This window comes from Balearica regulorum, chromosome 17 (genome assembly GCF_011004875.1).
Source record: "Balearica regulorum gibbericeps isolate bBalReg1 chromosome 17, bBalReg1.pri, whole genome shotgun sequence".
Taxonomy (NCBI): domain Eukaryota; kingdom Metazoa; phylum Chordata; class Aves; order Gruiformes; family Gruidae; genus Balearica; species Balearica regulorum.
In genome coordinates this window covers 11,114,010-11,139,333 of record NC_046200.1, presented here as the reverse complement: position 1 = coordinate 11,139,333, position 25,324 = coordinate 11,114,010, and the positions used below count along the sequence as shown (strand labels likewise).

General features: G+C 42.6%; 1 protein-coding gene across 1 annotated transcript; it reads left to right on the top strand.

Moving 5' to 3' along the window:
- Positions 1-27: 27 nt before the first annotated feature.
- CRKL (CRK like proto-oncogene, adaptor protein) lies at positions 28-17,479 on the top strand. The gene is made up of 3 exons (XM_010307567.2): positions 28-906; positions 4,440-4,899; positions 13,491-17,479. Exons 1-3 carry the CDS (start codon positions 593-595, stop codon positions 13,623-13,625), a joined length of 909 nt encoding a protein of 302 aa, XP_010305869.1. The 5' UTR covers positions 28-592; the 3' UTR covers positions 13,626-17,479.
- Positions 17,480-25,324: the final 7,845 nt, after the last annotated feature.

Here is a 25,324-nt window from a genome sequence, read left to right as displayed (position 1 = left end):
CCCCCTCCCGCCAGCGGCGCGAGCTGCAGTGCGCCTGCGCGGGGCGGAGTCTCCGGAGAAGTACTGCCGGGCGCCGCCGCCATTTTCCTGAGAGGGGAGGGAACGGATAGGAGAAAGCGGGAGCCTGTCGCTTCTGCCTTCCTCGCCCCTCCCCCCCACCTCGGTCTGGCTCCGACGCTGAGGCACCGTAGCGGGCTACCGCCTTCCCTTGTCAGCCGTCGCTGCTCTTCGCTACCCGCCCAGCCGGGCCCGCCGCAGGCCTGAGAGAGAGGGGCGGGAAGGATGCCCTGCACACCCCGCCGCTGAGGGAGACTCGGGGGCCCTGACCGCCGCGTCTGGCCAGCCCCACCCCGGCCGCTCCTCGGTCCTTCGCCTCTAGAGCCACGGAGCTTCCTTCTCCCTTATCCCCCTTTCCCTGGGCTTCCTATCTTCTGGGGTGGGCACTACCCGCTTCCTCCTAGCCCCCAGCCCGCGCCGCCTCCCAGGCCTCCTTGCCCGGGCCTTCCCTTCTCCGGGTCTCTTCCTCCGCCTGGGCCTTGCGGGCTCTTCACATTCCTTCCCCACCTCCCTTCCCCTTCCCCCGCCCGGAGCCATGTCCTCCGCCGCTCGTTTCGATTCGTCGGACCGCTCCAGCTGGTACGTGGGCCCGGTGTCTCGGGCGGAGGCGCAGACGCGGTTGCAAGGGCAGCGGCATGGCATGTTCCTTGTGCGGGACTCGTCCACCTGCCCGGGGGACTACGTGCTCTCGGTGTCCGAGAACTCCCGGGTTTCTCACTACATCATTAACTCCTTGCCCAACCGCCGCTTTAAGATCGGTGACCAGGAGTTTGAGCACCTGCCCGCCCTGCTGGAGTTCTACAAGATCCACTACCTGGACACCACCACCCTCATCGAGCCTGCGCCCAGGTGAGTGCCACCCTCCTTTCGCCCCACCCACTGCCATCTTTGCTCGAGGTGGCGCAAGGAGGGAGGGGTGTCCTAGACCAGCCTAGTAGCTCCGGGATCTTACATTAGATGTAGGGCCGTGCTGCATATACTAAGGGACCATTTGTTTATGGCCCTCGTTTAAAGCTATTTCTAACAGTGGTGGTTCTTAGCACTCTGGATCTCGGTGACCATTATGGGTTGCTCTTTCAGTCAAGTCATCCATATAATGCACAGGGCCTGTCCTTACAGTGCATGTAGGCATACTTAAAGGTACTGTGTACCTCTCTACCACTGGCTATAATTGCCTTGCGAGAGGGTGTGGTCATGCTTTGTATCAACCTTTGCTTCTGGTATTGCACTTCTGTTCCTAGGGTTTGCAAATCGTCTCCTCAGTAACTGAAATACAGCCTCTCAGCTTGAGTTGCTGTCTGCCCCTGCGTCCACGCTGATTACAATACAACAGGCCTTTATGTGATTAGACTGCTTCACCCTGTTAAGTCAGCTCTAATACATTCTAGGACAGCATTTCCCAAACTTCTAGAGTGGCATTTCCACCCCCAAAAAATGTAAAACATTTATTTCTCACAGCTGGTTATGGCACTGTTCATCTATATCTGCATACTGCATGCAGTACACAGAGAAATGCTATTCTAGGAGGATGGGAAAATGTGACTTGGCTATGAGCTCATTCTTTGTCCTGTTCCCAATGTGGGATGTACCTGCAACTTGCATCAGTAAACTGCTTATCAAGAACTCTAGAACACATTCCTTATTTTTAATTAATAAAGTCTTTCCCAGTATCTTATTTCAAAGCTTTTGGGCTTCCTGGATAGAATGAACTGAAATAAAAGCTAGAGAAGTAGTGACACATTAAAAAAAGAAATTCAGAATGGTTCGCGTCTAAATTCTGCAGCTTAAAATCTTACTGTGTTTTGTAGCAAGTTCTTAGGGGGGAAGAATAACTTTGAGGTTTATAGTCAGAATTTAACCTTGGCATAGGCCAGTTCTTAAAGACCATCAGTAGCTTGTCAAACGTTGACAATAGCTTGTCAAGTCAAAAAACTCCAATGGTCAAAAAAAGTCTTTCTGTAAAGCTGTCAGATGATGGGAGGGATGTGACAGCACTGAGTTCAAGAACTCTAAAAGTTGCTGAGAAGTGTTCTGGGTGGTGATTGTGCTGTGGCTAGAGTGTGGTAGGTGAAAAAAATTATAAATAACTTTCACCATTGCAGGAAGGAGCTGCCCAGTGTAATGTGCATGCTTAAACTTGTGGACAGTTCGGAGAAAAAAGTCTACACACTTAAGCATTCTTTATGCTTGTCGTGGTTCTCCTTAACCTGGATATTGTTGTGCCTTTCTGGATGTAAAAACTTGTCCTTAATAATTTATGGCAATGACTGACTTTGCTTTCTCAAAACACTTGAAAATTTCACTGATTCCACTTGCTCAGTTGGTATTTTTAAGGAGTCTTGTGTGAAACCTTTTATGAACATTTTAGTCCCACCTTATTTTCAAGGTTTTGATTACATATTGTTCTCTCAGCATACAGAGGCCTATGGGACCTAGCCTACTGTGAAGCCTGCTGCTTTTTTATGAAGCAACAAATGCGATCGACTGGGTGGTTTTCCTTAGCATGATTTTTGTTCTAAACTCTTTTAGAAAAATCAGTGACATGGTTGATGGCTTGAAATTTTGTTTGAAGGAGACTTCCTGCTGCAGGAGGGAGGATGAGAGGTAGCATTTCCGGATTTATTCTTTTAAATTTATTTTTAGTTAATGGACTAGATTTAGAATAGGAGTGGACAGGTATGTGCTTCAGAACTGTTATTCCTAATTCTTATTTCTCTGGCATGTTCAGGGAAACATTGCATTCAGGTGCTTGTGCTTTTGAAGGTTGTTGATTCTTTTAATTAAATGAAGTACAGTGTGAAGAGGTGGTTTTTGTGGTAGGATTAAGTAGTTTGTTGTATATAGCCATGCAACAATTTTAGCTCTCTGAGATGACATTTTAAACTTGTAAACCAGTTGAAAACTGGCTGGTTTAAGCTTTCTATTTCTTTTGTGTCAATAGTGAGACCTGACCATCATTGCAGATGTTCCTGAGCTCTTGTTTATGCAGAGTGACTGCTCTCTAAAGGGTTCCCTCTCTCCCCTGGCTTTGACTGCAGACTGCAGGGTGTCTTGAAGAAGCATGTATCTTTCTGTTTAGGGTTCCTGGCATATCTTGCAAAAATTATAGAGATTTGACTTCCATCTTATTTTGCAAGTAGCAAAAGAGAATTGAAGTAGACTAATGACATGCATTCTTGCTAGTGTAGCTTAGATAATAAGTATCTGCTATGGCCTACATATGTTAAGATTTCTGACAGCTGCTTTGAATAAAATGTATAAAATTTATGATGAAAATAGATTGCAGTGAAAATAGTCTCATTTGATGAACAATCTTACAATTATCATAGACAATGAAATGACTGTATTGGACAGATGATGGGTATAGTAATAAACAATGATGTGAATAAATTAAAGCTAACATTATGGCTAATAAGGCAATGGAATATTTCTAGATGGTTAGCTTTTTCATTTCTTTCTCCATTCTTACCAGTGGATGCAAGTATTTCATATTGTCTTTTATGATGATGTCACTTTTAGGTTATTAGGTATTTAAATATGCAGTAAAGATAAGTACTTTGAAAACAAGAATTATTCTGTTATGTTATTTGCAAGTTGAAGTTGTAAAAATAAGATTAGGGAGCTTAATTCCATATTACTTTCCAGAAAAGAGGGGAAAAGTGTTATCTCCTAAAACCACGGGATCAGCCTATCTCTTTTCTTAAAGAAAGGAGTTTTCAATATAAATGTGACGAGCTGTCCCCAAAATTCTGCACGTAAGCAGTAGGATTTGGTTAGAAAGATGCTGTACTACCAATCAGAAAGACAACATTGGACTTCAACTAGCTTTGAGTTAGAAAACTGTGTTTATCGTACCCTCTGCTTACTTTTGTTCCCTTTTTCCACTGTCATCCCTCAAGTCTAGCATTTAGAGTTACTAAATTCTTTAGAAGTGGATGCTGAAGTTAAAAATATAGATGTGATGAACTGAAGAGGACTTAGTTTTCCAAGACCCCTTCCACCCCAAGTCACTCAATTTTACTTTGGTTTTATATATCATGCCTCTCACAACTTAAGCTATAGAATTAGTTTTATTCTACCCTAAGATCCTCACAACAATCCAAAACAGGTGGATGAAAATTTCACATTATTTCTCCCAATTTTCTGCATCCATGATAGATTATTACTGGGTTTCTGGGGAAGCTAATTTAAGTAATTACTCAAGAGTATGAGTTATTCATGAAATGCCTCACAGTGCTACCAAGCTAATACTTTTGTTACAAAGCTGAATAAGTAATTCTCCTCTAATTGGTGTTCCTACTGTAAGACTGGTACTTAGCTTTGTTACTGGAAATAAAAAACAAAACCTATCACTTATACGAATTTTTTTTTTTTAAATTCAGGTATCCAAGTCCACCAATGGGATCTGGATCTGCCCCTGCTATGTCCACCGCAGAAGAAAACGTGGAGTATGTTCGGACTCTCTATGACTTTCCTGGCAATGATGCTGAGGATCTTCCATTTAAAAAGGGCGAGATACTAGTAATTGTAGAGAAGCCAGAAGAACAGTGGTGGAGTGCCAGAAACAAGGATGGTCGGATTGGGATGATTCCTGTTCCTTATGTAGAAAAGCTAGTCAGATCTCACGGGAAGCATGGAAATAGAAATTCCAACAGTTATGGTATTCCAGAACCTGCGCATGCTTACGCTCAGCCTCAAACCGCAAGTCCCCTTCCCTCAGTATCCAGTACACCCGGAGCAGTGATCAATCCTCTGCCATCAACACAGAATGGACCAGTCTATGCCAAAGCTATCCAAAAGAGAGTACCCTGTGCTTATGACAAGACTGCGCTGGCATTAGAGGTAAGTTTTTCATCCTAGCTCTTATGTTTTGTAAAATAAGAAACTAAAAATTGTTCACGGCAAAGTTGGTGTGGATGACTTCATATGGAATCTGCTTATCTATGTCAAAGGACTGGGAAGAAGTTAGGTTACGTTCTGAAGAAAGATCTGCAAAAATTGCTTCATATATACCACTTCCTTTGAAAAAAAAGTGACCCAAGTTACTTCAGGACCTGTATTTACCCTCTCTTCTTGCCTGTTCAACAGTGCAAATACATTACAAGGGTAGTGGAGTGTATACATCCTGCTGTGGAAGTGCGTGCTAGGGAGAGAAAGGCTTTGCTTCTCTGCCTAATCTTGGGGAAGAAAAGAGATGTTTCATTAATCATTGCAGTATTCCAGGTTGAGAACTGGCAGTAGCATCCTTCAGAGAGAGATAAGGATTGCTGATAAACATAATCTTTCTGATCCTCAGCTGTAGTATGAGATGCGCTTGAGTATCTGGTGCTGAGAGCTCAAATCTGGGTAGAAATGTATCAGAACTTGTCTAGTCCCTTGCACTTTGGTTTTCAAAAGTGGAATTTGAGAAACCTTAACACCTAAATTGGGGGTGAGGGGGTTAGATGAAAGGCTGTAGCGTGGTCTCTAAATTTGCGTTGAACCTTTAATAAGTTCCTGTGCTTACCAAAGCATTTTTATTTTATTTTTATTAGCGATGTCTTTAAGACTTTAGAGCTTTATTCTTTAAATGGTAAAGAATTCATGTTACAATTCTAGTTTAACTGGCATAAATGAATTGGAAGAAGTTTTTAAAGCTATATCCGGAACACTGAGACTGTTACTTTTATATTTAGATTATACTGAAGGCTAGTTAACCTGTAGTTCAAAAATGTCTCACCTGAAAAAGTGCTAGCCTCAAAGATGACATTGGAGCATGCTACAATACTTCAAGGAGCAAATGCAAGGAAACAAGCTAAGGAAGCAACAGCATTTTAGCAAGTAAAATAGTAGTGGGTTTAAAAATACTTTTGAACTTCTCTGGTTGCTTTTGTTGAATTACTTGGCAAGTTTTAGCTGTTACCTATAGCTGATACTTTTGACTGAAATTTGAAAGGTTGTATTTGTGACTTCCAGTTAATAATAATAATTGCCCTAAGTGTATTTCATTCTGTACGTGTAAAACCTCTACAGGTGATTACATTTATGGGGTTAAAAGTTAAATATGTATCACTGGATTTTCCTTGAGTCTTATGAAATCTAGCAGCTTGTTATTTATGAACAGTGTGTGAAAGTTATCTTAGAGCAAAGTGTAAATTCACTGCCAACTACCCTGTACAGAAAATTCCTGCCAAAACTACTCATGCTTCTGAAAACAAAGCAAGGCAAGCGATTGATTTTGTTATGTTATTGATGTGTCATGGAATAACTTCAGGGAACTTGCTTTGCTGCAGGGTAGCAGAACCACTTTGAAGGATGGTCCTCACAGACAGATTTTTCTGACTTGCTCTTTAGTGACCTAGTTAATCCTATCATTTTAGCTACTCTAGTATACCAGTAGGATTAATTCTCTGGCCAACATGTAGGTTTGAATTGATTTGAACATTTAAATTGCTGAAGTTTTGTTTGAGAGATTCTTCTCTTCCACTGAATTCTAATCACTTAATTCCTCATGTCTTTCTGTCTTCTACCACTGGCATATTTTTGTCTTCCTATGTAGTCTGTTTTATTTGCAAGTGCACCTTAGCCACACTGTGGCTTCTCGAGGCTTCAGAAGCAGAATTCTGGGAACTGATCTACATTTTCCTTAAAATCTGATTACAGCTTCTCCATATCTATCCATGCATAGGAAACTTTAGCAACCTCATTATAGCATTAGTTTTTTGTCACATGTACTACTCTTAGAGGAGAAAAAAAAATCCAACTTCTTTTCATGATCTTCATTCACATTGCCTAACACCTGCTGGGCCCTTATGATATATTTATTCCCAACCTTGTCAGAGCTCTACATGTCACTAAATAATCTGGACCATTTGAAGCTTCTGTTTTGTAAGAGCACTGAAAGTAGTTAGTGGTAGAGAAAGAACAGGTTATGGGAACGTTTTGGGAAAGAAAGTTAATGGTGTTCTTTCAGAATAATAGTATTTGACAATACTCTACCTTAGTAGAGGTGTACTCTAAATTGCAATTCAGCTTGTACAAGTAGAATACCTTGTTAGTATAATTATACAGTGCCTGATTGTGTAATCTCATTTAAACTGATAAAACAATATGAGAGCAACGTATCTGTTTGCTGGCTCGAGTTTTGTGTGGTCAGCACACAGTACTTAAAAGGAAGAGAATACCATCTGGAGTAAATAAAGCTATTGCGTAGTAATCTGCTTGACTTCCTTTTAAGTGGAGGGATGTCATTCTCCTGGGTTCAGCTTGAACATGGGACAAGCTCTCTGCTTGCAAGTCCAGATTCTTATTGCACACTATTGCTTATATAAGCTGTCAGAAGTTTTCTTCAAGAAAAGATAAAGATTCGTAGCCTGTTACAGAGAAGTTTATTTTGTAAGGAAGGTTGGTTTTTTTTTTTTTAATTTCTCACATGAAAAATGTAACTTGTAAAACAAGTGAATATTCTGAAAATCTGCAGCAAGATCTGTTTGGTTGGATAATGATGGAGTGTTTAACTTTTCAGTAGTATTTAAAGTGTGACAGTTTAAGGGCAATTACAATGTTGTTCCTGTAAGGATACTAGTTAATATGGCATTTATTACAATTTGGACCTTGATGGGTTAAAATTATTTAGCATTCATACTGGAATCATTGAAGTGATGTATCATTTAGACATCTAAATGTTGACTTGGTCCTACTGCATTATATGCTCTGCTTTTATTCTCTAAAATAAAAAATTAAATAGTAATGTGTTTATAGGCTGAAATAAAAGTTTTAAGTATAGCTGCTATCTCAAAGCGTACAGTTGGTATACATATAACTTGAGGCATGTCCTGCACCAGTGAGCAATTAGTAAAGCCTACAACAAATTATATGTATTTCTAAGATTTACATATACTGTTGTCAGTTGAGTTAGTTACCTTGGAAGTTCAAATTTAATGTTTTTAATGAAATGATAGAATTCTACAGTTTCTCACTATAACTAGCTATACTACTAATACATGTAGTATTTTCAAGGATTCTGCATAAAAAAGCCCCCGAACAACCAAACCACCCAAGAAAAACCCAAACAAAAAAAAAAAAACCCAAACCCCACAAAAAACAACCAACCAACAAACAACCACCCAGATCTGTTTCTTTACTTGTGTGCTTTTAGCCAAGAAACAATTTCCTTCCTTTCTGTTGCTCTAGAGGAAGGAATATGAAGGACAGGGATACAGTGTCCTGTATTTATTGGGACTAGAACTCTACATTGCAGGGTTATGTACTGCTGTTCTTCAATCCTGCTTTTCTTTGGGAAAACTAGGGGGGCAATCCTGTGTTCAGAGGTTATACAGGATAGCACTTTAAGAAGGCAATAAATTTTATAAGAGCAGAGATTCTTTGGCACTGTTACTATGATACAGAGCAGTGAAATCTACCGTAAAGTTTCTCAGCATTTAATAACCTGTAGTTCTATAGCCAGCCTGTTAACAATAATATGCTAAGGAACCCTTGTTTTAAACTGGCATGTTCTAACCATGATGCGTACGCAGTGACCAGTAGACTAAGGCCTGGTATGTTTTACCTTAAAGGAGCTTATCTCTTGGTAGCTGGATCCAAAATAGTTGATTGATTGCTAACTTCTACGCAACAAAGTTCTTTATGTCCAGCATAGTCAGTAGATAAACTAATGATGGATAATTTCCTTAAAATTTAGTGAACTGTTTTCAAGGTTGATTCAGGACGTGAACAACAAATTCCAAATTCACTTATAAAATGGAATTAAATGGCATAAGGAGCCACAAAATGGGAGACCAGCAGCAGCCACTAGACGTATGTCTGCTGTGTGTTTAAAAATTGGTTCTTAAATATATTGCAAACACTGTAATAAGTGTCAGAGACCATTGTGAAAGCAGTAGTGGTCCTAGCATTCATCTCCCGACTTAATGTGACAGTGTTATAGAATCTGAAGATATTTTTTTTTAAACACAAGCTTCACTATATTTTTATAGCAAAGTTTTTATACTAACGATGGCTTTTTCTAGACCTGTCCAAGATTATAGTATTAAGTAGTTTATCTGTTCATGATATATCAAACATATACATGTATGTATGCTAGTACAGAGTTAACCTGTCACTGAAATGGTTTGGTGAAATAAATATCCATTCACCATAATTATATAACTGACTTAAAATATTTCTTTTGAGTTTGTTACAATTAGGTTACAGTTAACTTTCTTCCTCTTCAAAGGAAAGTTGAGACAAGTAGGCCAAAATGTGCTAGTAGTAGAACTTTCTTAATTAGGAAATTAGGCTACTTTTTTCACTAGACAACAGGCATTGAGCTTTTCTTAAGCCAAGGAAATTTCGTATTGCCATGTTAAACATTAAAATGCATCTAACCCACAAGGTGTAGATTTTAAGCAAAATATTGAGCCTATACTTCTGAAGTGTAAAGTGTTAATCGGGAGCTTTAGTTCTGGTAACTAAAGTGACAGTGGCAGCAGGATTCCTGTGTCTGTGCTAACACGCACCAACTTTTCAGTATGCTACCTTTGAAAATACAACTGACAGTTACTTCAGAGATTTTATGTGCAATCTTAATCTTTGTAACTTCATTTTCCAGTCAAAGTTATTGACAGTTCCCATCATGATAGTGCTGAGTGCCTCACAGTTTAATATACATTCACGCTCGGAACTGTTTGCAGAGTTTGTTTTCAGATGAAACTGAAAGCAACATGGATAGCCTCGACAAGATCCTGTGCTACAGTGAGATTCAGCGTGGCTCAAGAATGATGGTCTATGGGAGTTTTGAGCTCTCCAAATGCTGTACAATCCTGACAGCTGGCTTAATCAGATTGAGACAGGCTACCATTATTTAAGGAAATGCAGCACTTTACCTGTGGTGCTGCAACCCCAACTCTGGCAATTGTCCTAGTGATACTTGAAATGCAAAATTTTATTGTTTTACTCTGTTCCTAGATGAGGCTAGATTAACTGCATCTAGGACTTCAACATGTCTATGCTGCCCTTTGACCTGCTTTCATGTCTCAAAAATGGTTGGTCTTTCCTCTGAACTACTTGATTCTCTGGTTTGGGCATCCACTATTGGTTCTTCTGGCACACAACATCAGAAGTGAAAGATAATTATGCTGTGCTTTCAGCCTGTTGGTTTCTTGAATCTTCCAATATGTAAAGCACCTGCTACTTCAGTCTCACGTTGTCCTGTTTGCAGTGCGACTGCACTCTGCCTCTTTTGTGTAGCTCAGCTTTATACCTTTTTGGGACAATAGGATATCAAGTAATTTTTTAGTGTTGAGCCTTGTTTATTCTCCTACAGAACAAGCAGCTGATCTGAACAATTGTCTTGATTTTGGTAGTAATGCTAGTGTCACCAAAGAAGGTGAGTTGTGACACTAATTAGGATAATGACTGAGGTTCAATGCCCTGTAAATTCCAGAGAGCAGTATGTTTTCTATAGCTATTGACCCAGTGGGCTAAAGTGATGATTTAGAGTTTTAATGCATTTTTATCTCTTTAAACTTATATTACAGAACTCTATCAGCCATAGAACTATTAACATACAGTTGTTGGAATATTTGTAAAACACGTTGAATTGGTTGACTGTGTGACTAAAATGGCATGCAGGAAACCTTTTGCAGTGTATGAATCAGCTTCAAATGGAAGACAGGTATGGAAGAGTCTAGAGCGAATGAAGTAACCTTTCTGACTGGCATGTTCCACAGCTTGTATTTCCCCAGGGCTTTGAATTCATGCTGTAACAGGGACATAATAAAAGGATGCTATCTAAAATACGTTTTGATTTTTATCATTTGGGTGGAACCAAAAGGCTGCATTTCAGAAGTATTACTCATTTCAGCAGTTGATACTTCCATCCAGCGATGCTGGCATGCTTTACAAGTGAATTAACTTATCTGAGAAATGCTGAGACTAAGGAAGTATTATCCTAACTTATAGATAAGGGCCATGAGCTGTCCAGAGTCATACAGGAAGTTTGTGGTAGAGATGAGAATAGAACCAGGTCTCCTGACTCTGTCCTGTGCCTAATCATAAGACAGTCCTTCTGACTGGCTTAAAACCTTCTCTGAAAAAAATAGTGTGTTAAATAATTTTAGTGGGAGATCACACCTCAGCTGACCATATTACAGATGCTTTAAAAAGCATTTATCAAATACTGCTTTTAGTTAGTGTTTTGGTAAAAAATACCTAGAGGGACTACTTGATCAGATTCTTCTAGACATTGCCAAAATGAAGGTCTTTAACATAAGATCCGTGAATTACTCTGTTATGACATCAAGGTTCCTCTCCAAAAATTTTGTTTCAACATGCTGTTTCATTTAATCTTCTCGGGGGAACTGCATTTTTTAAAAATAATATAGAATAAGAGCATACTTAGAAGCTTTCATTAAAAAACACTCAAAAAGTAAAGTTACTGCAAATCAATTTACTATTCTGGTGGTTCCTGGTGTATGGGAGTATTTTTGAGTAGCTTTTGTCAGCTAGCACTCTAATGGCAGATACTGATTTGTAGCCACTGTGCCCACCCAGCAGTCTACAAAACATTTTACATTGAAAAATTAATGCTATATGTACGTGCTAACTACCATGGGCAGTGTACCACTACTTAATAGTATATGCTGGCTTCATGTTTAAGAACAGTAAAGATGTCCATTTAAGAAAGTAACATGGTCTCAATTCTATCCCAAGAACTTACAGGGGTTCAGAGGTTTTCTCCTCTTAAAAGCACAAGATTACAATTGTCCCAACTGTGACAGTCTTGAATTTGGGAGGTGGGGGAGCAGATGGGACACAAACAACCCTACAAATAGTGGAGGAAAAGTAGGGGGGAGCAACATATTTTGCTTAAATGCCTAATTTCATTCTAGTATGCGACATAAAGCTTAAATCTCTAAAAATTTCAAAATTTGAGAAAGTTTATTTTAAGAGATACAACAGGGAGTGATTGCCAATGAATTTATTATAGTATCTTAAACTTCACTTCAGAGTTCTTGCTTCTGAGTGATCTTCAAAAAATATCTATTTGAGTAATGGTAACTGGTTTAAACAGGCTTCAGATCATCTGGTGACATGCCCACTAAACTCAAGGTGTCTTTCTTTAACAGAAAACATACAGGTCTTACCTGAAGAACTTTAATCTAAGGTCCTTGGCCAAGGTCCTTAAACTATCTGCATCAGTTCTAAATTTTAATACTATTTAGATAATGTAGATAAATTGTTATACATACTGTATCAGGACTAAAATCTACTTTTTCCTTAAATAAGGAGATCAAAGCAAGTTACCTTTGGATTTCACAGAAGTAGCTTGGTAAGCTGAGACTCAACTACAAAGAACTTGGACCTAGTTTAGGGAAGAAGCTTACAAACTGTTTGCCATTGGTCATAGGCTCGTTCTACTTTTTATGAAATTGGTTATTAGCTGCTAATGTCGCTTTTCTAATATTTACTATAGTTCCCACATAGAGTAAATGAAGTAAAGAGGAAGGGAGGTGTAAAGGCAGAAAGGTGCTGCAAGAGACCACATGTTCAGCTATTCTGAAGCATTTAAAGGGAGAACTAGTTAGTTAGTTTTAAATGCTGCTTGTCACATTGGATATTTTGCTTTGTGAATTGTCCTAATCCAAATTAAATACAAGCATTGAACAATGCTAAGAGTGTAACTTATCATTTGGGCTGATGTTTCTTGATCATAGTTTAGCTGTTCTCATCTTTCACTGCCAAATAGGAAGAGACAGAGTTATGGTAGGAAAGGCCTGACATGTCATCATTCCTGTTTCAAATTCTTGGCAGGAAGCAGAGGTGAAATCAACAAATAAAGCTAGAATCTGTACATCTAATACTTTAAAAAAAAAAAAAAAAAGGTAAGTTTAAGATTGGTTTTGCTTTTTTTCAGAAGCTTACCATTATTTTAGAAACTGCAGAGCTTCTTAGACTGTGATAATCAGAACTAGACCTTCAAGTAATGGTTTCTTTGCCCTAGGAATCTCTCTTTGAAAAAACTAAATTTCCTTTGAAATAAACCAGCTGAGGCTAAAACCACTATGAGTACCGTGCTTTTTTGAATGGATGTTGCATGTCATTACTGATGGTGGCTTTAGTGATGTTGATTTATATCTAAGCTAAATACATTGTTACATGAAGGTGTAAGCTTTCCTATAGGAATAGGTGTGGTTGAGCAATTTGTCTGAATATGTAAATATACATTTAGTTAATGTCTGCACTTTTTCAGACTCTTGTCATGTTTAGCAGCAAAATGTTGGTATTTTAGTCAAGTAAAAGTAACTTTTCTTTTCAATTGAACCTTATGCCAAGAAGAGGGTGGGGTGGCTTTTCCCTGTGATGGGGTTGTATGTGTTGTGCATCTTAATTTGATTTTTATTTGTGTCAGAGGTGAGACTCCTATGTGTGATAACTTTTTTTTTATTATGCAGGTTGGAGATATTGTGAAGGTTACAAGGATGAATATAAACGGTCAGTGGGAAGGAGAAGTCAACGGTCGAAAAGGGCTGTTCCCTTTCACGCATGTCAAAATATTTGACCCTCAAAATCCAGATGAGAATGAATGATTCCCTCTGCCCAATTTACACTGCTGCTTCATTTTCCTGGCTATCATTAGCATTGTTTGAGGTGGGATGATGACTTAATGGCACATTGCTAGCATTGCCCATTTTCCAGCTTGCTGCAGTTTGATGGTTCTTTTAATACACATTTGGAATACATACAATTGAAGTCACTGCCTGACCTTCATACCATAGTTGTGTCATCCAGAATTTAGTTTCACATTTAAACCTCTATTGGGCCTTAAGCTGGAGAAGACTGAACCCGTATATAGCAGAGAAGTATGAGAAGAAAAACCTTTCCTGTTGAGACTTCCATGGACTTTTTCTGGCTTGCTCAGTAGGAAGAGCCCTAATCTTAGATCAAACATGCAACTTGTGCATTACTGTCCAACAAAAAGCAACAACAAAAATGCAATTTTAGGACTGAAGAAGACTTACTTAGTTTTAAGAGAACCTGTCCTAAGGTAGTACATTTTAAATGATGGTCTCTTCAAAGGACAATAATTGAAGCTTATGTATTCTAAGCAGTTGTATCAGAAGCTGCTCTTTTCTGTTAACTCTTAAGCTTGTTGTTGACCTTCCTGAAACTGTGTGTGTTAAATGCAAATAACCATTGATTGAACTGCATTGAAGCTGAGGCATTTATTTATAAGGAAACTTAGGAGGGGTTGATACTTGTAACCTGGTTTTGACATATGTAATGCATTTCTGTTGATTTTTTGCAAGCACTAACTGTAGAAAGTGAGCTTTAAAGGGAAACACTTAGGCCTGGTCTATATACAGCTCTTCTGCAATGCTGAAAGTGTAGTTTTACTAGTATGGAAGTGCTTGTCACCAAGCTGTTACTGGTAGACTGACTGATCAGAGTGCATAGTGTGGAGAGGAAGGAAAGGAATGGGACAGAAGACCTTGGTAAATACTGATAAAATCCTCTTATTTAAACGTACACCTCTTATACCCATTTCTCTGCAGGCTCCCTTATCGCTCCAAAGTTTCCTAGCTATGCCAGCCCCAGCTTATTAAAAGCTCCTTTTCAAACCCAGTACCTTTTTTCTAGGGTGTCTCCATGTTGCTGTGCTTCTTTTCCAGAGCTGCTTTCATCATCTTTTTTTTTCTCCCTCTTTTTCCTTGCTTGCATCCCAAGTCCTCTGCATGCTACCATCTCTTTTTTTTTTTTTTTTTGAAACCCTTCCAACTGAGTTGACTCTGGTTTATATATGCCCCAATCCCTCCCCCTCCCAGCATCCTCTAGAAAATGGTTAATTGGGGTCAGCTGCCTGGGTTCCCCCATGTGAGAAATTAATGCTCAGGCTGGAGGAGGCCACAAAGGTGTTTGTTATCAGTATAGCTTCTTCCCTTTTTCTGTACATAAGCTATACTGCTGTAATTGTACTTACAGTAGGGAACTGTATGGCTGCAGCTAAGTACAGATCATGCCATGCAGGTTAAGTCCTTAGCCTGTGTACAGGATATGAAAGCTTAGGTACGGTGGTATCTTGTGCCGCCACCTTTAAAATGTGTTTTGTAGGTGACCTGGAATGTTCTTTTAAAAATAATGGAACACTGAATACTACTACAAAGCCTCCCTTTTCAGACAGCCAGGTTAAAGAAAAATGTCTGTTGCAGAAGCTGACAGGAAAACAGCAGCCCCCATCTTTCAACTTTTGAAGGCTGTCAACTGTAGCAAAATGAGAAACTTCAGACACCCGCAGAATCTCACCTATTCTTATAAATGTCAAATTATATAAAAGTTGTCTTAAGAAGTTCCAGCATGTTTTCTTGTTGATTTGTATTGCTTGATCCTAATAAAAGCACGTTGTTCTTAGCTCATGTGAAAGTGCCATGCGCTCCTTCGTTGGAAGGCACTGAAGAAATACAAAAATAGCATTTGCAACAAGATAGTCAAAGTGCCGGGGTTTTTAAAGAAGTCTCTCTGTTCATCTATTAGCTATTTTCTGTTGTAGTGATCAAGTGGCTGACAGTCGTCTAGAAGTTCTTGTAGAGCATTTTACTGCCAAATTAACTGTGAAGTAGAGTAGCATTGACTGAAGTGTTTGGTGCTGTAAGAGTAATTCTTGCCAACAGGCATTGACATTTTTGTCTTGCAAAGAAAAGCTATGCAGCTCTCTCAACTGAAGAAGGTCATGCTTCTTCTGTGCCCCAACTATGCCCATAAGTTTACTACATAGATTGTACTACTGAAAGTCACCTTTTGAATACAGAAACTCCACTAAACTCAGTCTGCTGCAGAGAAATCTTATTTCAGACCTGACCTAGTTACAGGCAGCTCTTCAGAAGACTGATTGTAGAATTCTTCCTTTGCACAGTAAATAAATACTGTGAGATTCAAGATCTTGAATACAGCCTTTAACCTCGATTTTTTTTTTTCACTGAAATAAATGTCCTGACTCATTCCCCTCATTGAATAAGGTATACACTTTAAACACAAGCATTGTTTTAGGTTTAATTATGTTCTGATACTGCAGAAAAGCAAAATATATTGCCTTCAAAACTATGCAAAATTTGTGGATAGTGGCATCTGATGCAAAGACAAGAATTCTTAAATTTCTGTGAACCTGGTTTATAGGCCATGGATGAACAGTGTTTCTCTGAGTAGCAGCATTGTGGTTCAGGTGTGTTAACTGTGGCTTAAATGTAGCATACTGACCAGTGTAAGTCGATTGTAACATTGCTTCAAAACGTGTCTTTGCTATTTTACTATAAGACAAGTATTTTCATATAAAGATTGCATTTGATCAGTTTGTGTTTCTCTTTGAAGGACTCTGGATTCTCAATCGCTTGTTGCTTGCTTACACAGGTGTTGTCTGTTGCTTTATGAAGCCTCTTAAATTTGAGTGATAACCTATCAGTGTAAATGTTCCTTGAGCGTGTAAGGTATACTTACTATGAAGCATGAGAGGCTACAAGTGATGGCTTCAATCTATGCACCATTAAAGTCATTCTTGCTTTTGAACTGGTTTAATTACGTGGTGCCACTATAGTTAACTATCATGAAAGGCTCACTGTTCGACTTCCTCCTGTTGTGTACATGTGTATATAGACACTGAAGCTTCTGACCAGTCTGAAGGTTTAAATGAAAACTGTTTTAATCAGTGTCCATCACTGGATAAGCGCTAATTTAATTCATGATTGTTTACAAATTGGGAAAGAATAAACAAAAGGGAATATCCTGTTTGGGTTGGGGCTCTGAAGAGCCTGAGCATTATTTTTGTAAAGGGAAAAACAGTGTTCTTTCTTTGTGCCATTTCATGTGCCTGTAAAGTAGTTTTTTATATTGTATTAACATCCTGGGAACGAGTGGGCTGCCTTTGTTTTCTAGTCAAGTTTTCAAGCATTTTCCTCAATACCTGCATTTGGAAATGAGACCTGCCTAAAAGACTGCCTGCCTTCTGGGACCAGTGAAAGCATTCTCTCGTATAGCTGTCATTTTCTGTTTACCTGTGTTAAATGGAAGTGTGTTTTGGGACAAGGATACAATTATTGCAGTGGGAAAGGTGGCCTTGTATTTGAGACAGTCTTCACTGTGTAAACTTTAAAACACAATATGTAATTTAAAGACCATGATCTTCAGGCAATAATATTAAAGTGTAAGCTTTTAAAGTTTATTTTGGGGATCATAGCTTGTTTTATTTTTTGTGCTATGAGATTAACAGTATTAAATGAATTATATTCTTAGAATATATGGAGTCTCTTTTCTTAAGATTAGTGCCTTTTTAATTTCTTACTCCACTTAATTCATAGAACTGGTCCCAAGATCAAGCCACTGGTTTGTGTGGTTCCCCCCCCCCCCCGCCCAGGGCCCTGTTTGTACAGTCTAAATAAAACTTGCCTCAACTTACAGTATTATTTGTTGTCTCTAGTCTTAAAAAAACCTTGACAATATTAGCAGAGTATTTAAGTCCTTACTCTGTCATTATGATGCCCTGTTTTGTGGTGAATGGAGTGCCAACCCAAGTTTTCCAGAATCAAGCAGGAGAAAATGCCGTTGCCAGGCTGAATGATACTCTCCTATTCCATCCTCCTGCCTCTTCTCAGACTATGCTGCTGTGCTTTGGAGGGTCACCTGAAAAAGATGCAGCTCTGGTTACACAGATTATCACTGTCTCCTCCACCCTCACACCTGCCACTTCAGTGCTGCTCCTCTCACCGTATTTAACGCTGTGCTCTTGCCTTTTAAGGGTCACTGTAGAAACCATGGGCTTCTTTTACTGTGGTACCCTGGACTCTGCTTGTAAGAGTGACTGGTTCATATGTATGGTTTGGATTTAGCTTGGTTTTGTTTGAGTAAATAAGGTGTAATCTTTGCAGGTACTGGAAAGGAATGGCTGGCATTCTAGCCACTGGTGAAAGGCGCCAGCATAATACATCATCAATATCTGCCTCTGCGAGTCACAAACAAGAGGTTGCCTTTTTACAGTCGATCCAGATCAAGAATACCACTAACCAGAACTTAAGGGTGTTTTTAATATTTGGGATCATTCAGTTAAATCGTTAACAATGTGTTGAAAATTGAGATGATCTTATGTAGGAGAAAAACTTGAGAGGAACATCAGACACTCAACTGCTGCAACGAAGAAGTCTGAAACGCTCGCGTTTTTCTCTGGACTCACTGTAGGTCTGTTCAGTCTAGTGTTTGTCTTCTCTGGAGTACAGATTGCCGTGCCGTGTTAATAAACATTCATAGCCAACTGTGCATAGTGTCTTATCATCAAATACTCACCTCTGGCAAGTTACATTTCAGAGAAAACCAGTAGTATTTCAAATACTCAAGCAAGAACAGGTAAGGTGCATGCAGCAGGCTTGATAACCCTTGTTTCAAAAGCTGGAAGTGCTTGCCCACCCCTTGCTGCAGCTGCTTCTCATGACATCTTCAGTAGCTCTTGCTTTACTGTTTACGTAGCAAAACCAAGCGTCCCTTGCTCTGCCAGCTGTCTGCTTCCTACAAACTGCATTACTACCACAGGTGTCTGTGGTGAGATGCGTGCAATGCAAGTGGATGTAGGTGCTGCACCCCCTTTCCAGCACAAGAGCAGGCCACCAGCAGCGACTGCACAGGACAGCAGCCTGGGCTGGGTTTTGTTCTGGTAACAGCCAGGCTTCTCTGCCACTGCACTGCAGCAGCCACAGGCACTTCATTAGGCAGTGAGAGACAAAGTGCTTTCAGAGCCAGGGGCTGCAGAAGTTCAAATAATTTGTGTTCTGTACCAGAAAATCTATTTGTGCCTCAAAATGCATTTGGTGTCACCAAGAATAAACCTGCACCACCTGGTATTGCTGTGAGGCCACAAGAAGCCACATTCCCTTACTTCATTCTGTGTTTCAGAATAACTCCTTCCTGCCACTTGAGCTAGGAGTGGGTTGCTTTACTGCAGCACATTTCTGATACCAGAAGGGACAACTTTCATAGTCCCGGGGGGGCTGCAAGGGACTGTGGTTTGTCTCTGCACTTTAAAATGCAGGCTCTGCCTGCCTGCCCTGGTGCAAATACCCAGCAGTGCATGCCCTCCTCCACCTGTAACGGGTTCCGTCCTCCCCCTGTGTCTGGCTTCCTACCCCTGACATCGACCTCCCAAGTCTCCCCTCACTGCAGTCAGGACTTTGGTTTTGCACCAGGAGTAAGTACCCAGCACAGCAGCTACCTTAAGTTTACTCAGCAAAAATCAAAGGTAACAAGAAACAAGCAGTAACTCAGGCTGGGTTTACTTCTGACTTACCTGTGTACAGGCTTTCACTGATTTAAATTTGAACTAGTTTAGGTAGGTCAGTCCAACAACAGGCACCATCGGCCTTATTTTTTAGGTGCAGATGAGCTGGGTTTACCAGTTTGTCACCCTCATTTAATGAAAGGTTTTATTTCTAAACCAGTGCAATAACAAACACCCCTTTAGATTCAATCAGATGTGTGCCTGCTGGAGCTTACGCCAGTAGGAAATGTGCTCAAATAAAACGCTGCCACAGCAATTAAACATGTTTCTTTGTAATTTTTTACATGATTTAACAATAGTGGGGATTGTGCACATAGGAAAGCTCTTCAGGTTTGTATTCACCAGTAGGGACAGCTCACCTTGGAGCAGCTGTAGTGGTTGCTGTCCCTTGCTGTCCCCTCTGCCTTTTTTTAGAGGGCAGATCAGCTGCTGCCGGAGCAGCTGTTGAGGCGCAAGTCACAGCTCTGTGATAGGTAAAGCAGTTCCAATTTCAGGTTACCCTAATACCCCAAGCTGCACACTGCAGCAGTCACTGTGCAAACAGCTGAGCCCTCCTGCAGCAGGACTGTGAGTCCATGAGGGACAGGCAGGCAGGAGGGGCAAGAAACTACCACAGCTGTCCCACAGTGAGCCTCCTGCTCCGAAATTTGAGCCCTAGGAGCTTGCCTGCAGCCAAAGTTGCACCAATTACTGTAACTCATTAACACAGACTGCTGTGTGCCCACCTCTGAGTCAGATTCACTGCTCCAGCTGGACTCTCCTCCACAGGAGCAGCCTGGGAACCCAGCGCCCACCCTGTGACTCAGACCCATCTCCGCTTTGTGGGGACTCCCCCTCCACACCAGCACAACCTCTGGGAGCTAAAAGCTGAGCTCCTGCCCGTGCTCAGGGCTGGGATGCTGCTCACCGGGGAACCCAGCAGCCCCTCCTGTGCTAGACACAGCCTCACCTGCAGAAGATGCCGTCCTCGCTGCTGCTGAGGCAGGTGGGGGAGCGAGAGACAATGGGGAATTAACGCAGCACTCTCCTCAGATAACCTTCCCAGCACCTGCTCGCTTCATTCCAGGCATTTTTGTAACCAGAACCCTCCCAGCATGAGTTGTTAGTCTAACCCGCCGCTGGCACACCAGACAATTGGGATCAGAGCTAAATCTGGGGTATCCGCAGGGAACCAGTTCCTGCTTTGTACGTCCTGGCTGGTCCAACAAGGGCAGCTGAAAGTCAGCGCTGAAAAATCCTTTACTTATAATCTTGCATTTAGTCTACAAATTAAGCACTAAAGCACAAGAGAAAGCGTGAATCCTAGGGACTGTTAACGCCCCTCCACTGCACTGTGTTTCCCAATCTGTGCTATCTAATGAATCCTCTCCAGGCCCTGGGGCAAGAAGAGCTCTCCCTTGCATGTCAGAGGGCAGGGTGGGCAGAAGGGCAGCGCTGGACTGCTGCTTTGCCTTCCCTCAGCTGCCCCTACACCCGAGATTCGACTGATTTGGGGGAGCGGTGAGTCAGAGGAGAGGATGCTATTTGGAAAAGACATAAGGAACAGACATAAGTGAACAACAGGAGCTGGTTTGAAACTCTTGGCACTTGACTCCTGTTCAGCCCACCACCGCTTGGCAGCCAAGCCGGGCAGCGAGACCCCAGGGATGCTCCTGACAGAAGAAGTGACAAACCCAGCCAGGTCTTTGAGCGCACTGTCACTATCCCTGTCATTAAAACCATGACAATCAAATGCCCATTTTTCATTACTGTGAAGTACTCTGGGTAATTCACAGACTTATTGGCCCCTGTGTGTTTCTGGACTCTAATCTCAGGCTTTTTAAATGAATTTTATGTTACTTTACTAATTTGATCTGGATTATGAGGTAGTTCAGGGGACTCTCACTGGGACTTCTACATGCGGAATCCATTTCTGTAATCTTGGACTGCCTCCTTTTTGCCCTCATCTTGTGACCAGAGATATCATCAATCCACTGACCTTGAAGAGAAACAGCTTTTCTCTTTCCAGGTATCGCAGCTGGTGATCTGGCTCCGAGTCTGCAGCGACAACGATCCACACACAGTGCCAGGCTGTCTTCCTGCTGAGCATCGAGCCTAATGCTCTGCATGGCATAAAGGAAGTGTAACTCATCAGACTAGGTCATCTTCGTGCTGGAAGGAGTCATATCCCTCAGAGATCGAATGCCTCCCACTGCCCCCAACTACCCGGAATATCTATGGCTACTCAGTTCTTTGGAGAACTAGATCTAAAATTAACAAAGGTAATTTCTCTGCAAGAAATAGCACCTTGGCCTGGACGTGGGACACATTGCGGGGAGTCTGAAACAGAAAGGCTAAAATTGGCTCCGTTCTGGGATTCTGATGAACAGGCAAACACAGTCTGGACCAACACACACAGGACATCAGCACTATAGGAAACCTCTGGCCAAAATCATCCCAAACTGCAGGACATACCCCAGTAGCAACAAAAAGGTTACTACTATCGGTGCTCAATAGCAGCTCTTGCCTGTAGTGGGGCCGAGTGACCCACCTACGCTGTCACTAGTGACCAGGGGTAGGCGATGGGATGGAAACAGCTCTCACCAGCAGAACAAGGTGCTGGGTTTCTAGTAAGTGTTTGTGCTGTACGGAAATGATAGCCCACAGACCTCCACTCAGTGTCCGTGGTATCAACGCTGGCCTAAATTTAAATAGACAAAAATAAAGATATGTTGGAGAGCAGCCTAGGAACAGAAAGCACGCACAGTCCTTGACAGGGCAGTAAGGATGTAGGACTTTCATCCGTCAAGCGTGCAGGGCTCTTGCCTCCCTCCCTGCAGTGCCCTGATTTCAGCCGCACACTGTGGTCCCGCAGCCCAGCAGCAGCGCGGCATTGAAACAGCTATGAAAAATGGAGGAGTGGAGGGAGGAGACGATGTACCTGGAGAAGGACAGGCTGCTTTAACACCCCTTCCTGCTGCCAAATGCTCCGTGAGCTCTGTAGTCATCACCCAAAATAGAGCCCTAGCCTGTGCCTCCTCCAAGAGACGGTCCCTGCTGGAAACATGTCAGGGCATTGCTGGGGCAGTAATTTACAGCACAGGGAGCCACCAACACCGCACCCCACTGTACCTGGCTCCTTTCCCCCACCATTCAAGCTGCCTGTTGATGCTTGCTATAGCCTGGGAACCTGACACAGGGCTCAACCGAGCGAGCAGCGTAGGCAGGTTTTGGGCAGAGAGGTCCTGCATTAACCTCGGGTTGCAAGTCAGAAAGCCGCCACACACAGCTGTCACCTAATGCCAGAGACACCTCAGCACAAGGGGTCCCTGCCAGTCCAGCCCCAGCCTGGCAAAGGCTGAGCAGCTCTGAGGCAGCCTGGTCTCTCCAGGACCAGCCACGCTGCCCCAGGAGCCCACTTCCCAATGGAAAGACACATCCTCCCCACAGAGAGCAGCTTGCCCTGAGTAACCACCTCCTTCGCTTGTTTTGCTGCCAGGGTCCCTCCCAAAACGTGAACTGCTTCAGCCCCAGCTTGCCCTAGGCTCAGTCTCCGTCAGCACCTGAACAAGACCAGTCATGCAGAATCCCTGCTTGACACACCACGACAGCGCGGGAGCTTCGCCCCTTGTGCACTGCAATCACAAAGCAGCAACGTGACTGGTTTCTTGGGTTTTCCCACATTCTCCATTGCCTTGGGACACCCTCACTGGGGCTTCCAGGCCTCAAAACCTTCGCAGCAGATCCCGTTTGGACTGCCCCAGCTGTCCCCTGGCAGGTCACACGCAGTCACTGGGTGGCACTGTGCCCCTGCCTGTGCAGCTGCCCAGCTCCATCCTTCTCCTCTGCTCGGGGTGTCCGGGAAGAACACACACACACACCTTCCCCCGCTAAGGCTGAAGGCTCTCCTCACCAAAGCACACCCACGCATGGCAGCCAGCCCCGCTCAGCCTCGGCGGAAGCGGACAGATGCCCAGGGACCCTGGGAGCCCACAGGGAGGTGACCCCCCATACCCAAACACGGCTCCGCTGCCTCTGTGCCAGGATCTTTCCCCACTACAGTTACATTTTCATTACCATGGTAAAAGCAGATCAACTGCATCTTTACAATATCCCCCTCCATAAAACTAATAGGCCAGGCAATTGGGACAGCCCTGTGAAGTACTTTATAGTCTGGACTCGAGGAGTTTGTGCTGCAGTTCCAACCCCAAATCCCAGGAATCACACACAGCGTTATTTCTCCCCACCATCCCCCCTTTCAGGCTGGGAGCAGCACATGGATGAGCGTGGTGCCCTGCTGCCTGTCTGCCTTCACTTGCTGCCTGCCTGCCTTCACTTGTCTCCCACCACCTGGAGCTCCACTTGGCTCCAGCAGCACAAGACCCCTGGGAGAATCCATAGGGATCAGCGTTTCTTCTTTCCAGGGCATCCTGACACAGCTCCGCCCCGATTCCAAGAGCTTTTACACCATCAAGGTGAGCCATGGGCCAAGATGCTGGACTCAGCTCTGGGCCAGGGCAGAGGCCACACAGGCTTTTTGTAAACACTTTGCTTCATTTGCAATTGAAAGCCGGAGGCCAGGCTCACCCTTGGGAGGAGCAGACAGCCCTTCTTGACATGATGATGGCAAAACCCGCTCAGCTCTGTAAAAGTCCCTTCCCTCCACATTGACAGCCCCGTGTTTGTTTGGGAAGCTGGAGGTGACACATTTGGTGTAACCCAGAGCCCCATTTTGCAGGGCACCTGGTGGGGTTTGAGGGATTGGGTTTGCTTTGCACATTGCTGGGACCCAACAGATCTCTGTGGCGCACTCCAAATGTACGTCAGCCTGAAACCTACACCAGGGAGCCCAGTCCTGGCTCCAGCGGTGGCTGGGTGGATGACCTTGGGGAAAGCAACAAACGAATGGAGCAGTGGCTGCCTACCTTCCCTCTTCCTGATGCGTAAAAGCAGTCCAAGAAAAGTTTCCTTTAATTGCTCCCTCTACATTAGACCTTCTAGGGAAAATTAGCACAAATGCAACACCAGTGGCACCAAGGGAACGGACCCTGAACGGCTCGGAAGGGGATTAAGTAGTTTGTTGAAATTCTTCTCTCTTTAGTTGCCACCTATAACTCCAGGTCCTGACAAACAGTTGGGAAAAAGGATCTCTTTGCTGAAAAATCAAAGCTCTTTAGAGGTAAGAGGTAAAGATGCTCCAAGAGTATACTGTTGTGAAATAAAGTGGAGGAGACTACCATTGTCTCTACCATTAGGGTAGAAGACAAATGGGAGATGAGAAAGCAAAAGGTTTCCAAGTCCCCATAAAAGTCAGAAGGGAGACAAAGAGGCCATTTCTCCTTTCTGTGGTTTACTGTCTTTAATCTCTCTTTGCCTTAGTGTCCCCACCTACCCCGCGGGACAGAATCGCGTTTAGACGTGCTGAAAAGCTTAACTAGCATTTGCAAAAATGATTCAAGATCCCCAGATACTGACTGCCAGAGACGTGCAAAGCATTGCTGCTCATCCCTTCGGAGGATGATCTGCTCCTCAGCGCCAGAACTGCTGACAGACAGGCTCTCTGCTCCCCAAACGAGCCGGGCAGGTAACACATGCATACTAGGCAGAGGGACCAACATCAAAATCCCCACAGCCCCTTACAGACAGTTTCCTCCTTAGATTAATTTAATATTAGACATGTTCACTCCAGAGAGGTTTGTAAAACAACTGCCAGTCTCACCATAGCTGTCCTGGGTGCTCCAACGCTGGCAACCTGCAGCAAAGCTTGGTCTATGTCCACAGCAAGACGTGGCCCTGCCAGCACTTCTGCTACCTCCACCACCATTCAAGCGTTGTAACAGGATGGGAAGGTTAAAACAATGCTGCAGCTGAGTGACTGCCATGGGCAGCACCTTGGGACTAAAATTTTCTCAAGTACCTGGTTTTAAAGTTGGGACTAACTTCATTTGGACTCCAGATCAGAGCTCTGCGCTGCCTTGTGGGGGACAAGAGGAAGGACAG

Bases quoted from the DNA above. Each gene is read 5' to 3' on its own strand.
- CRKL (XM_010307567.2), top strand. From the start codon at position 593: ATGTCCTCCGCCGCTCGTTTCGATTCGTCGGACCGCTCCAGCTGGTAC. The intron at 907-4,439 runs GTGAGTGCCACC...TTTTAAATTCAG, and splicing joins CTCATCGAGCCTGCGCCCAG to GTATCCAAGTCCACCAATGG. The intron at 4,900-13,490 runs GTAAGTTTTTCA...TTTATTATGCAG, and splicing joins AGACTGCGCTGGCATTAGAG to GTTGGAGATATTGTGAAGGT.